The sequence below is a fragment of the Mytilus galloprovincialis genome, chromosome 3, assembly GCF_965363235.1.
Source record: "Mytilus galloprovincialis chromosome 3, xbMytGall1.hap1.1, whole genome shotgun sequence".
Lineage (NCBI taxonomy): Eukaryota > Metazoa > Mollusca > Bivalvia > Mytilida > Mytilidae > Mytilus > Mytilus galloprovincialis.
The window spans coordinates 2359115-2372926 of NC_134840.1; the positions used below are offsets into that span (position 1 = coordinate 2359115).

Consider the following 13812-nt stretch of genomic DNA (forward strand, 5'->3'; position numbering starts at 1 on the left):
TTGGCTTGCTTGCTTTGTTTTGTATCAGTGTTTGCTCAAGCATGGCAATTAAGATAGGCGGGGCTTCAGCTTGTATACATCATACTTAAATTTTATTGGACGTTATGTTTGAGGTTAAGGACACTTAATTTTAAAACATCCCACGACTCATATTCTCAAATGTTTCCTTACCTGTAAATATACAATACAGACAGGATTTTACTTCATCGAAATTATCTCCCCATTACGCCAGTTTATTTTCACAATCGTAGAAATGGAAGACAATTTTTTTTTCAAATATCCAACTTAAAGACTGTCGTCAAGCACTTTTAGTAAAATAGCTATTCGAACACACCTACTCTGATTTTGTGATCCATTGGAAAGGTATTGATTTTCACTTCACCCCTATATTTCATCTTTTAGGGAGCTACCATTTGATTTTTATGGGGGGGGGGGGGGGGGGGGGGGTGGGGTCTAGGATGAAATTTGAAAAAAATAGGCAGGACAGGAGTTTTGAGTAAAAAAAAAAGGCAGGATGAGACACTGCAAAAAAAAAAAGGCAGGATGACAATTTAGGTAAAAAAAGTCAGGATAAACTAATAAAAAAAAGGCAGGACCGAATAGAGTGAAAAATAAAAAGGCAGGACAGAGATTACAACTAAAAAAAAATGCAGGACAAAATTTTTCATCCTAGCCCCCCCCCCCCCCCCCCCCCCCCCATAAAAATCAAATGGTAGCTCCCTTAGTACTGTGATTTTTTTATGTTATAAAGTCAACCTGTAGCTTTGCTATATTACAATGATACAATATGAAGCGAGATGATGCATCAAATACTCTTGCTTTGTACGTTTTCAAGACAAAATATTCATCTCAAACACACCCTAACATAAAAAATGTACACTCGATTTCCTCTTTTCGATACAATTGTTTCCCATTTTTTTGAATATTTTCTTGAGTTACATAATGGAAGGGCAGGCATGGAAATAACTGACTGAACTAATAGAGTGATATGTTATAAAAAACAATATTAGGTCAATGCTGCAGGCCAGTTTCTCAGCCTCATACAAGAAAAAAGTTTATATTTTTCTTTCATTGACAAATTATTGTATTTTACAGGTGAGGAAACATGAGAAAATATTTGTCATGTGATTAGGTGTCCTTAACCTCAAACATAACGTCCAATAAAATTTAAGTATGATATATACAGGGCTTTCCATTGAAGCCGGTAGCCGGCGGAAATCCGCCGCTTACGGTGGTTTCAAGTGCCGTCTACTTCACTGCCAAAAATATAAATTCAAAAAGAAAAAAATATCTTTTTCAAATGTTTACAGGCAGCCGAGAGACGTAATTGTCGCAAAGTCGCGGTCACGATAAACAAGGATGAAAAGTCAATGTTTACCTTGGGCTAAATATAGTTCACATGAATTCATGTCACTGATTGGTTGTCTATTTAAAGTCAGAATGCATCGTTTCTTTTCAAAGATAACAAGAGAGACGTTCCGGTGGTCATTATGTGAGTTCGTGGTCAAGTGGTTAAGACCGATGGCTACAGTACTGAAGGTCCCGAGTTCGATTCTGACTCGGGATGCTAAATATACCAGTACATCAGAAGGGTGATTTTCACCCTCTCACACACATCTCTGGTACCCAGACCGGAGTTTAAACTAGAATGGGTACTTTGGGGGCCTCAGTTGGTCAAAGTTGTCCCCTGCTTTGACCTGGAGATCAATCAGCTACTGATATCTCTTCGGTTTGTCTGTTTCCGCCGAGTGTCCCGGTGGTTCTCTCCGAGTACTTCGGCTTCCTCCACCATAATAACAGATATCCCGGTGTCTTAGCACTCCCTTTGTGTTGGGGTGGGGATTGTCCTTGTAAATATTGCACATTGTAAATACGTTAGTGACACATCTCCATTAATCCTGAAAGGGAGTGTACACGGATTCCACTGTACCCTCGCAGCTCTCGAGGGGTGCTCCGAATAACGGAGGAATCTACCAGTACATACATACGAAGGATAACAATAGAGACGTTCCGATGGTCATTAACTCGTTGGCTTTTTTTGGCTTTTAAAACGTGAAGACAATCAGATAGGATGACAATCTTATGTTATGGAATAATATTAGTCAAATTAAAGAAAGTGTAGTAGATCATATTGTTCAGAATCTGGAAAACAGTATCTTTTGAAGTTCATTTTTTCAAAGCCCATGTGGTGTTCAGAGAATCAAGGTCAAAAACGAAAGTAGAATATTGTCGACTCGACCTCAAATAAATAACATTTCCAAATGATTTATATATCCGACTTATTGAACAGTTTACAAAAAAAAAGAGAAAATCAGAGGATATATCAATTTTCTGTCAATGCTTGAGAAATAATTGTATGATTTAAATACGCGTAACAGTCTTTAGAGAGAAAAGGGGGGTCATTTGTTTACAAATGCAATAAATCGATCAAGATTTCTAACAAACCAGATGATTATTTAAATAAAACTCCTTTAAAAGTAAATGAATTTTAAGCATAAGGTAATGAAAATAAAAAACTGACATAAAAAAAAAATGAAATTTCTTTGAGTTTTTTTTTTTCTTTCTTTAATTTCCTACATAAAAAATGGTCATTTGAAAGATTAAATTAGGTGCCAGGAGATTGCGAGAATGCAGGATTTTGCTCTATTTATGTCAGAGCTTCTGGGGGCCTTGAGTGGCCCCCAGACCCCCTGCCGTAAGGCACCAAGCTTGCAGCTTGGTGGGCGTCCGGCTTCGCCGAACGCATGTTATAGCCGCCTATAATTTTAATTCAGCCTTCTACTTCCATTTCAATTGAAAGCCCTGTATATATACAAGCTGAAGCCCCGCCTATCTTAATTGCCATGCTTGAGCAAACATTGATACAAACAAAGCAAGCAAGCCAAACAAAGATTTGTCTTGCTAGCATTAATTTAAAAGCTGTAAAAACATTTATCTCTTAAATAATATTGATTACAAAAACTTGACTATTTGTATGTGCTGATACCTACCAGCATTTACTACAGCTTGAGTCTGCCGTGATGTTCCTGATGCTATGTTTGTGAGAGCCCATGCTGCTTCAAACTGCAAAGATGGACTGAAAACATCAAAGAAATGGTTTGTTAAAACTTACTTTGGTACAGTAATCCTAGTAAACTTTAAACATGTTAAAGTAATAAGGGATCACACAATTTTTTATATATTTTGCCAAAATAGTTTTTTTAAATGATTTAAACTGATAAATCACCAAGCTTGTTTTTTAGCGACTGTGTGCAAGAAATTGAAAGATTTTCAAAGAATTACACTGACAAAAAAGCATTATCATGTGAACACTTAATAGAAAGGAAAGAAAATGAAGAACGACAATCTGTCAATACCCATATTTTGGCATTGCACAAGGTCATGTTTTTCTTTACCCTTAATCTATTGGATGTTGGATGTGTATCGATTTTTCATTTTAGTCTTGAATACATGATAATTTCTTTATTAGTTGCTATTGGCTTTAAACTAGCTGTCAGTAACTGTGAGTAATCTCAGGTTCATTTAGATCTTTTAATTGTTGTTGTTTGTAGGATGAGGGATGGATATATATCCTGCCTCGTCTTGTCTGTGTTTTTGGCTGATTTTTTTTTAGTATCAATCTGATGAGTTAAACCTTTATCAATTGATTTACATAATTAGTTCTTGTGTTGTGCTGTTACATCATTGTCTCGGGAAAGGGAAGGGTTGAGCACTCACTTAGAACATGTTTAACCCGGTCACATTCTTTAAGTGCTTGCAGTTCAGTGGTTGTCGATAGTTCATTTGTTTTTTTCATGAATTGTTTTGTTATAAAATTGGCTGTTAGTTTTCTCCATTGAAAAGTTACATATTATTCATGCGAGGGCCTTTTATAGCAAACAATATGTTATAGGTTTTTCTCATTGTTCTTCGTGCTGTATAGTTGCCTTTACCTACTTACATCCACTTCTTTTGAGCTTGGATGGATAGTTGTCTCATTGGCAATCATACCACATCTGCTTATTTTTATATAACTGACCTACTGCTTATAGTATGTCAGAATCAGACTAAACAGGAAACTTAACTTTGACCAAGAAACCATGAAATTGAGGTCAAGGTAAGAATAAGATGATCCATGCCAGTCAGACATGTATACCTTAAATTCATTCCATACATTAAAAAAAAGTTGACCCATTATTTATAGTATCTGAGAAGATCTATTTTATGATATAAAGTAAAGATCAGTAATGTAATTTGATGCGTAGATTGCCATATAACAGATATTGTTTACCAACTTACAGATCATCTTTCAATAAACAATTAACAAGTATTGGTAAAATTCCGGATGAAATCAAATCGTCTATTGGTGGATTTCTGTCACTTGAAAGTAATTTCCTGTAAAAAAATAATTGTAAGCTTTGTTTTAATTTTTATTGGATCATTAAAATATTTAAAATATACACAAAAAAAAGTTCCACAATACAGTGTATAAGGTAAAATTATATTCTTGTTTACAGCTAATACATTAATGCTAGCAAGACAAATCTTTGTTTGGCTTGCTTGCTTTGCTTGTATCAATGTTTGCTCAAGCATGGCAATTAAGATAGGCGGGGCTTCAGCTTGTATACGTCATACTTAAATTTTATTGGACGGTTATGTTTGAAGTTAAAGACACTAAATTTTAAACATCACAGGATGACAAATATAAAGCGCAATCGTAGAAATGGAAGCCAAAAAATGTATTTGTTTTTTCTCGAAGATATGCATTTTCATCATCCAACTGAAAAGACTGTCGTCAAGTAATTTTAGAAAAGCAAAATAACTATTCGAACACACCTACTCTGATTTAGTGATTCATTACATAGGTATTTCATTTGACCCATATATTTCATCTTTTTGTACTGTGATTTTTTTTTATGTTATAAAGTCAACCTGTAGCTTTGCTATATAAAAATGATAGAATCTGAAGCGAGATGATGTATCAAATGTTCTTCCTTTGTGCGTTTTTTAGACAAATTATTCATCTCAAACACACCCTAACATAAGGAGGTTCGCTCGATTTTCTCTTTTTGATACAATTGTTTCCAATTTTTTGATTTTTTTTCTTGAGTCACGTAAAGGAAGGACAGACACGGAAATAAGTAAACTTATAGATTGATATGTTCTCCGTCTGTATTAATTAAATAAAAAAGGGAAGAATTTTCTTCATCCAACTTGATAGATAACCATGTCGTCGACATGATATCTAACTGTTCTACTTAACTATGTAATGGATAAATTAAAAACTTATGCAAATGGTTGTTTTTAACAATAAAACACTCGTATTTGAGAAGAAAATTGTTATTTTATTTGTTTCTATTCACTTTTAAAAAATTTCTTACTAAAGTAAACATAACAGAAAGCACTTATCGCCTTCTCTATAAACAAAGAATAATCAGTTTGAAGGTTAACAAGCAAAAATTAATCCAAAGTGCGCAATATTCAATAACAATAGACATATGAATAAAATAATTAAGTCATCCCCCCTAATTAATTTATCCCTTTTATTAGAAAATCAAGTGCACCTTCTTATGTTAGGGTGTGTTTGAGATGAATATTTTGTGTTGAAAACGTACAAAGAAAGAATATTTGATACATCATCTCGCTTCAGATTCTATCATTTTTATATAGCAAAGCTACAGGTTGACGTTATAACATAAAAAAATTCCCGTACTAAAAGATGAAATGAATGGGTCAAATGAAATACCTATGTAATGAATCACTCGAAATCAGAGTAGGTGTGTTCGAATAGCTTTTTTGTTTTAATAAAAGTACTTGACGACAGTCTTTTCAGTTGGATGATAAAAAATGCATATCTTCGAGAAAAAAGCAAATACAATTGTTTGGCTTCCATTTCTACGATTGCGCTTTATATTTTGCATCTTGTGATGTTTTAAAATTTAGTGTGACTGTCCTTAACTTCAAACATAACGTCCAATAAAATTTAAGTATGATGTATACAAGCTGAAGCCCCGCCTATCTTAATTGCCATGCTTGAGCAAACATTGATACAAGAAAAGCAAGCAAGTCAAACAAAGATTTGTCTTGCTAGCATTAATGTAAAAGCTGTAAATTATCTTTGAAATTTGGAATTTATATCTTCAAAAAAACTTCATTTGAGATCTTGTCGTTCAATATTTAGATATGATCTAAGGCCTGAAGGCTTTGTGAACCGTTTGCCACAGATTATTTTTGGTTAGATACCTTGCTGCTTGAACAGCACTCAGTTGGACATTTGGTTCTTCACTGGCAGCATTCTCAACAATAGTCTTTAATGACTGATTTGGTAATTTTTCAATCTCATCAGAATCTGTACTATCCTGGGCAGGTACATTTCTCCTTTTCAGAACATGTTGCTCTCTTTTGTTCTGCAATACAATGATATAAGTGAGATTCAAGTCAGAGTCAATTCAGGTATTTAGAGTGATAAGGTTGCAATAAAATGATGTATAGTAGGAAGTGCCAGTCAGGTCAGGTATTTTAAAGTGATTTCAATTACTTATCTTTTCTGAACAAAACAAGTGCAATTGTGAGCTTTTGATTACAATAATAATACCCCAATATAAGAACATGTATTCAATAAACCAATCTGATTAAAATACAGTCCTATGGTAGTGTCAAGGTTTTGCTAACGAGGATCTGACAATTCACTTCATTTCACTCTCTGTTCTGGAAATTTGATCATCAGCCAATATTTTTAAATTAAAAACTCTGAATTTGGTTTTAAATGTTGCAGTTAAATTCAGCTTATATAACATCAATTATGATCTTGAAAAAAGTAATAGTACAGATACCTTTCTTAATTCGATGGTAACTTCAGTTCTTCTTCTACGCATTTCCTACAATAAAAACAAATTAGCTACATGTACATTATATTAAAGGAGGTTCACACAGATTACAATGTGAAAATCTGAGCTTTCAAATTTGTATTCATATGTATATGGTCTTCAAGTCAATAGCAGATTGATAACATTGAATATAGACTTATACATGTAGTGTAGAAATTATTTTGCCTTCATTGAACCCAATGCCGGCAATTGCTAGCTGAGGCTTGGTCCATATTTTTCACCATAAGATGTAAAAAGAGACAACACACTCTGGTTTCTTGACCAACTCTTTTCTTCAAGTACATTAAAACATAAGAATTTATATCTTATAATATTTTAAGATTAATATCACATTTCTGGTGGATCCCATCATATAACTTGTATAGAATCGATTACATATATGATCTTACATTTTTTTTTTTGGTACCAGTGTAATTATTTTAGTTACCGTGTCCTCACTAGCCTTATTTAAAGCTGTAACACCCCACATTTGAAATTGCTCTGAACTTCCTTTCCATGGTGTTAATTTTCACTACATAATTCCACCGACCATGTCAAATCGATTCATTAATTTTTAATAATCCTTTGTTTATTCTAGATTAATCTGACACCATAGTATTGTATTCCGAAAATACAACTTGTTGAGTATGAATGATTACTTAGCAAAGAAATGCTGTGCAGGATCTTACAATCAATCAAACAATATATCTGCTGTTAGTTTACTGCATGGAACTGCTGTGACTTAGGAAAGACACCGTAACTTTAATCTTAACTTATTAAAGTTACAGTAATTGAACATCCTAGAATTTCTATATGGTAGTAATGTATTTGTAGATCCCTCCATTATCTGGAACACCCCTCAAAACTGCGAGGGTAGTCACAGTACAGTGGTATCAATTCACATTCCCAATAGACCACTTTCGAGTTCATCCAACACTGGAAAAAACTCGTCAATTATGCATGCCTTTATGATTTCATTTATTAGATAGGGGGAACGCCTGTATCCCTGCACTATTAACGTTCATCAAGCATCTTAGTGATTGTCACATTATTTATGTATGTGCCTGTTCCAAGTCAGGAGCCTGTAATTCAGTGGTTGTCGTTTGTTTATGTGTTACATGTTTGTTTTTCGTTCATTTTTTTATATAAATAAGGCCGTTAGTTTTCTCGTTTGAATAGTTTGACATTGTCATATCAGGGCCTTTTATAGCTGACTATGCGGTATGGGCCTTGCTCATTGTTGAAGGCCGTACGGTGACCTATAGTTGTTAATGTCTGTGTCATTTTGGTCTCTTGTTGACAGTTGTCTCATTGGCAGTCAAACCACATCTTCTTTTTTATATGGTGCAGTTTTTGATGGAAATGCATCGAACTCGAAAGATGTCTATTGGGATTAGTGGAAATGTGGCACTTACATATTTACAACAATATTTACAAAGACAATCCCTACTCCAACACACAGGGAGTGCTAGGACACCTGAATGTCTGATCATGAAGGAAGCCAAAGCTGATCTGCAGCAACAGACAAACCAAAGAGTATCATAAGATTGATTGATGTCCTATACAAAGCAGGGTGAAACTTAAAATTACACTTCTTATTTCATTTTAGCGTCCTAAGTCAATGTTGAACCCGGGTCTCTAAAAACACCACAAAGGACCTCCTTTGTGCACAAAGGAGCACTATAGACCCTAAAAAAGTTTGATAAGAGCACAAAGGACCTGAAATTCCCTTTAAAGCATAAAAATATTATGATTCCTGTAAGAAAAATGTAAAAAAAATAAAATAATTTCAATAAAAATTGCGATTTTTATAATGTACGATTGGATGTTATCACCGATATCGGATTGGAACCGACTTTATATCCGGGAAAGTGGTAGCTCATGTATGTCAGATTTTAAATAGTTGTAATATGATATAAATGATAAAAACGTCAATTATTATTCTTAATATTTTGTTGTTGTAATATATTTTAAGATAACAGACTTTACCAAAACTACGAAAATTATGTAAGGATACCGATGTTTTGCTTTCATATTTCATCATCAGCTAGCTTTCTTATGTATGGTAATATGTATTGCTATGACGAAAACGTTTCTAAAGGCACAAAGGGAATACTATGGCAATAATTATAAAGGTAGGTAATTAGTTTAAATTTGTCAATCCGTATTTCATAAACTTCAAAATACACTATGTTTTTATAGTGTTTTTAACTGGTTGTTTATGTATTTGCACTGGCCAGTATAGATTCAAGGTTTGCTGTATTGGCCTCGAGACCCGTAGAGTCGAGGGTCAATACAGATGACCGAGAATCTATACCAGTGCCAATACAGAAACAGCCAGTTCATAACACTTTTATTAAATGATAATAAGAAAATTAAAAACCGTAATCAATACAGGGCCAATACGGCTTTTTTCCCGCTTTTTTCTGTATTGGCCATGTTTTTTCCCGCTTTGGCCCTATTCGAAGAGCAATATTAAATCTTGATTTATATCGACAGTGTAACGTTTTCAGTATTGCACATGCTGATTTATCCGTATTAGGGCTTATTTGCTAATATCATTTAATATTTTTGTTTATTCTGCACAAAAACAAACTATATGTACCGACATTTTATAACTTGACGATTCTTAAATTGCTTTTGCGAAAACGTTTCTAAGACACAAAGGGAACAAACAGTATGAGATTTATTCTAAAGGTATAGGAAATTGGTTTGAATTTTTTAATCCGTTTTTCAGAAATTTCAATACCGTGAGTCTTTGTTTTATCAAATTTTATTCGCACAAAACAAAGTAGTTTTATTGAGAGTGATGCATGTTGAAATTGTGAAGTTTGAATGTTTCAATGAAGTACTCTCTGATATTAAGGTCTTTTACTTCTTGTAAAATTTAGAGTAAAATGGTTTTCTCATATTTTTTTTAAACTTCAATAGACAATGTCTTTGATCGCCGCTTGTGAGATCTATATTTCGAAAACTGGTATATTATTATTGTGCATTATATGTCTATAGTTTTCTTTTGTTTTTTTAAATATATTTATAATTTAAAAATACATATTTTATTATTTTCTGAATGTAATTGTTTTTAAAGACAGTCTTTTAACGCTAATAATTAACTGTAAAGAATTTATAACGTTTTTTTCATCCCAAGTGCTATCAAGTCTTCATGAAACCATGGAAGTATTATACTTCCATGATGAAACAATCCTTATTAATGCTCGAGTCGAAATCTTGACCAACAATGTTTGCTTTATTTTTGTTCAGTTTATTGCCCAGTCTGTATTTATATCATATGTTTGTGTTTTCTCAATATTTTCTAATTCATTATGCATATCCGTACCCATTACAGAACACATGACTGTGCAGTTCGTAAATCTTCAACTTTAATACCAATTTAACTTAATACATACATTTGTATTTTTTTTCTTAAAAAATATTACAACAAAATATTAAAAATAATAAATGACGTTTTTATCATTAATATCATATTAAAACTATTTAAAAATTCACATACATGAGCTATCATATAGCCCGGATATAAAGTCGGTTCCAAACCGATACCGGTGATTATACCAAATCGTACATCATAAAAATCGCAATTTTTATTGAAACTATTTTAATTTTTTTAATTTTTTCTTCAGGAATTATAATATTTTAATGCTTTAAAGGGAAATTAAGGTCCTGTGTGCTCTTATCAAACTTCTTTGAGGTCCTTAGTGCTCCTTTGTGCTCCTTTGTGCACAAAGGAGGTCCCTTTGTGCTCCTTTGTGCACAAAGGAGGTCCTTTGCAGTGTTTTTAGAGACCGGTTGAACCCTGAACCTTCAGCATTGTAGCCATACACCTTATGGCTATTTGTCCGCCATTTCTGGATATCACACAGGTTCCCGTCAAGTTTTGACGTCATAAAACAAAATATCTGATGCCACAATGGAAAAGTGATTGTTGTATGTGTCAAAAGTTTAAGCGGCCGGGTCAGCTGGGATTAGCAACAAGGTGTATCGGTCTTAACACCTAAAACTAAAAAACCCACATTACATCTGAATAAATAACCCTTGAACCAAAGCATGATAGTGAACAGATTTTTTTTCATAAGAAAAAGGAAACTCTTAGTATATCATGTATATCATGATTTACCAGATGTTGTGGAGTCTATAGTAAAAATTTTCGCAGACGATACTAAAATTTATGCACCTACTTCTAAATCTGATGTCTTACAGAATGATCTAGATGCCCTCTACGATTGGTCCAAGTTATGGGACATGAAATTTAATGTGAACAAATGTAAACAAATCCATTATGGAAGAAATAATCCTGAAAATGTTTATACCATGAACAATATTGATATCATTAAAGATGAACAAGAAAAGGATCTTGGAATTATTTTTCAAAATGATCTTAAATTTTCTCAACATATATCAAGTAAAATAAATAAAGCCAATAGTATACTTGGGCTAATTAACCGAACTTTTATCTTTAAAGATCAATATACATTTTTAAGACTATACGTTGCGTTGGTACGACCACACGTGGAATATGGAAATACAATATGGTATCCGCATTTAAAGAAAGATATTAATGCTGTAGAAAAAGTGCAGATGAGAGCAACTAAATTAATTCCTGATATACGACATTTAAGCTATGAAGACAGATTAAAAGTACTTAAACTACCTTCCCTAACTCACAGAAGGCGAAGAGGTGATATGATACAAGCTTTCAAAATATTAAAAGGATTCGAAGATATATCTTACGAAAGATTTTTTACTGTCATCAGTACAAATACCCGTGGGCATAATTGGAAATTAGCAAAACCTAGATGTAACACTTCTTTTCGATTAAGACATTTCTCACAACGAATTATTAATGATTGGAATAACCTACCAGTTGAAGTTATTTCATCAAAAACTGTGGAAGCCTTTAAAATTAGTATAGACCGTCATTGGGAGTCAGTCATGTATCAGTTAAGAAATTGATGAGGACACAAATAGTTTTCTATATAACTTTTTAATTGTGTGAAATATTGCACCAAATCATGCAGGATTGATGATTGTATCAGTTTTGAAAGTGTACCAAAATAGGGTGGGCTAAAAAGGATAGGATCCTTCCATATGAGCCCCACAACGATCTTACAGGTATCTTACAGGTATATCTCTGCAAGACATGTACACAAAAATCTGAAAAGAAGGAAGTTGAGTTTGGATAACAAAATAAAATATGAAAACCTAATGTATATTTTTCTTTGTTTATCTAGTCTAGTCGTGTTTAGGGCATGTAGGAATAATGTGCATGCACTGATCAATGATTTTTGCAAAAAGCACATGTTTTTAAAATAATAGGGGACAGTAGAAAAATAAGGATCACATTCCGACATTTGAAATCTGTCAACCGAAAATCTTACCTCAGCATCCTTTCCTTTATTTTTGAACTGTTGGGATCTACCCTTTTGTTCAAGATTTTCAGTCACTTTTTCCATTTTATGATTTAAAATGTTATAAAATAACTTTCAATGAAAATCAAAATGCCGGCCTCAGTCTGTGAATCATTGCCTGACCTTGTGTAAGAGATGATTTCATTGGCCAATCGGGTACTTTGACGTAATTCTGAATTTTAACGGAAAATTATCGGTCACGTCAAAAAGTAAAGATAATTGGCATAAATTTTATGTATTTCTATCAGAAATAGAATATTCTAAATTCATAATATTTCCATAAAACCCGCAAATTCACCAAAAAGACTAAAATTTTGTAAAATTTACTATAAATATTGACCAATCAAATTTTACTTTACATCATGAAAGCTAGAATTTTTGTCCACTTCTTTTAAAGATTGTACAAATGTTAACGGAGAGGAGAGGAGCTATAGAAAATATTAAGAGTTTTTACAAACTGATGGGTTTCTCAGAATAACGTGAATTAATTCTATCTTCAAAAATGTAGATTAAACTTCTAGCTTTTCTCTACATCATGTAAACGTTTAGAACGACGTAGATGGTCACCTCGACCCTTTTAATCGCTTAAAATCGGTCTCACTAATTAGAGACAAGAAGCGACAAAAAAACTATTTAGCGACAAGAAAACATTTTTTTTTATTAGAATTACTTTTTCCAAATAAATATTAATTAAGGAATGACTGTAATACTTTTTTCTGTCTATGAAGAAATAACATAAAAAAATTGATGCACACTGAATAACGCGTGTAGCGGGTTATTTAACAGTGTGCACCACATTTTTTTATGTTATTTCGTATAGACAGAAAAAATATTACAGTCGTTTCTTATAATTTAATTCTAAATTCAATTTTAAGCCGTAGAAAATAAAGGCAACAGTAGTATACCGCTGTTCAAAACTCATAAATCCATGGACAAAAAACAAAATCGGGGTAACAAACCAAAACCAAGCGAAACGCATTAAATATAAGAGGAGAACAACGACACAACACCGAAACGCAACACACACAGAAACAGACCAATCATCAGACAAAACACCACGAGAATAACAAATGTAACATGAAAACCAAATACATGAATTTGGGATAGACAAGTACCGTGCCACGTCTTATCTCAATATCTCAAAACCATGAAAAAACGTTGATGACGTCACGGTCACATGACTAAATTATGTATATGGGCTCATAACAAAATAACGTCAGCCAATCAGAAGACGCGTTACATCCAAAATTAAATTATAAGAATATGCAAAAGAAAACAGTTTTAGTGACAAGAAAGTTAATATTGATAGGAAAAAAAATGAAACATAGATCTAATTGCTACATTTATTTACATGATATTTTATTATTTATTATGTATAACAGCAAGTATTACGTTTAACATGTCGTATACTTTTATGATATTACTTTTACTTGTGTTTTAGAACAATAATATATTTATCTTATAATTTGTTTTTTAAAACTCTCTTTGTACAATATATATTATAAACTTGCAAAATGCATTATTTGTGCATCATTGTCCAGAAA

The 13812-nt window shown here is 32.8% G+C and overlaps 1 protein-coding gene across 1 annotated transcript in view; it reads right to left on the minus strand.

The window, feature by feature from the left end:
• LOC143066934 (importin subunit alpha-4-like) overlaps nucleotides 1–12397 on the minus strand; it is a 27353-nt gene extending 14956 nt beyond the window's left edge. Inside the window, exons 1-5 of the mRNA XM_076239794.1 lie at nucleotides 12239–12397; nucleotides 6813–6857; nucleotides 6223–6386; nucleotides 4279–4374; nucleotides 2991–3076 (exon numbers count right to left, since the gene is read on the minus strand). Of these exons, the coding sequence (XP_076095909.1) occupies nucleotides 2991–3076; nucleotides 4279–4374; nucleotides 6223–6386; nucleotides 6813–6857; nucleotides 12239–12313 (466 nt within the window). The 5' untranslated portion in view covers nucleotides 12314–12397. The remainder of the gene's footprint in view (nucleotides 1–2990; nucleotides 3077–4278; nucleotides 4375–6222; nucleotides 6387–6812; nucleotides 6858–12238) is intronic.
• Nucleotides 12398–13812: the final 1415 nt, after the last annotated feature.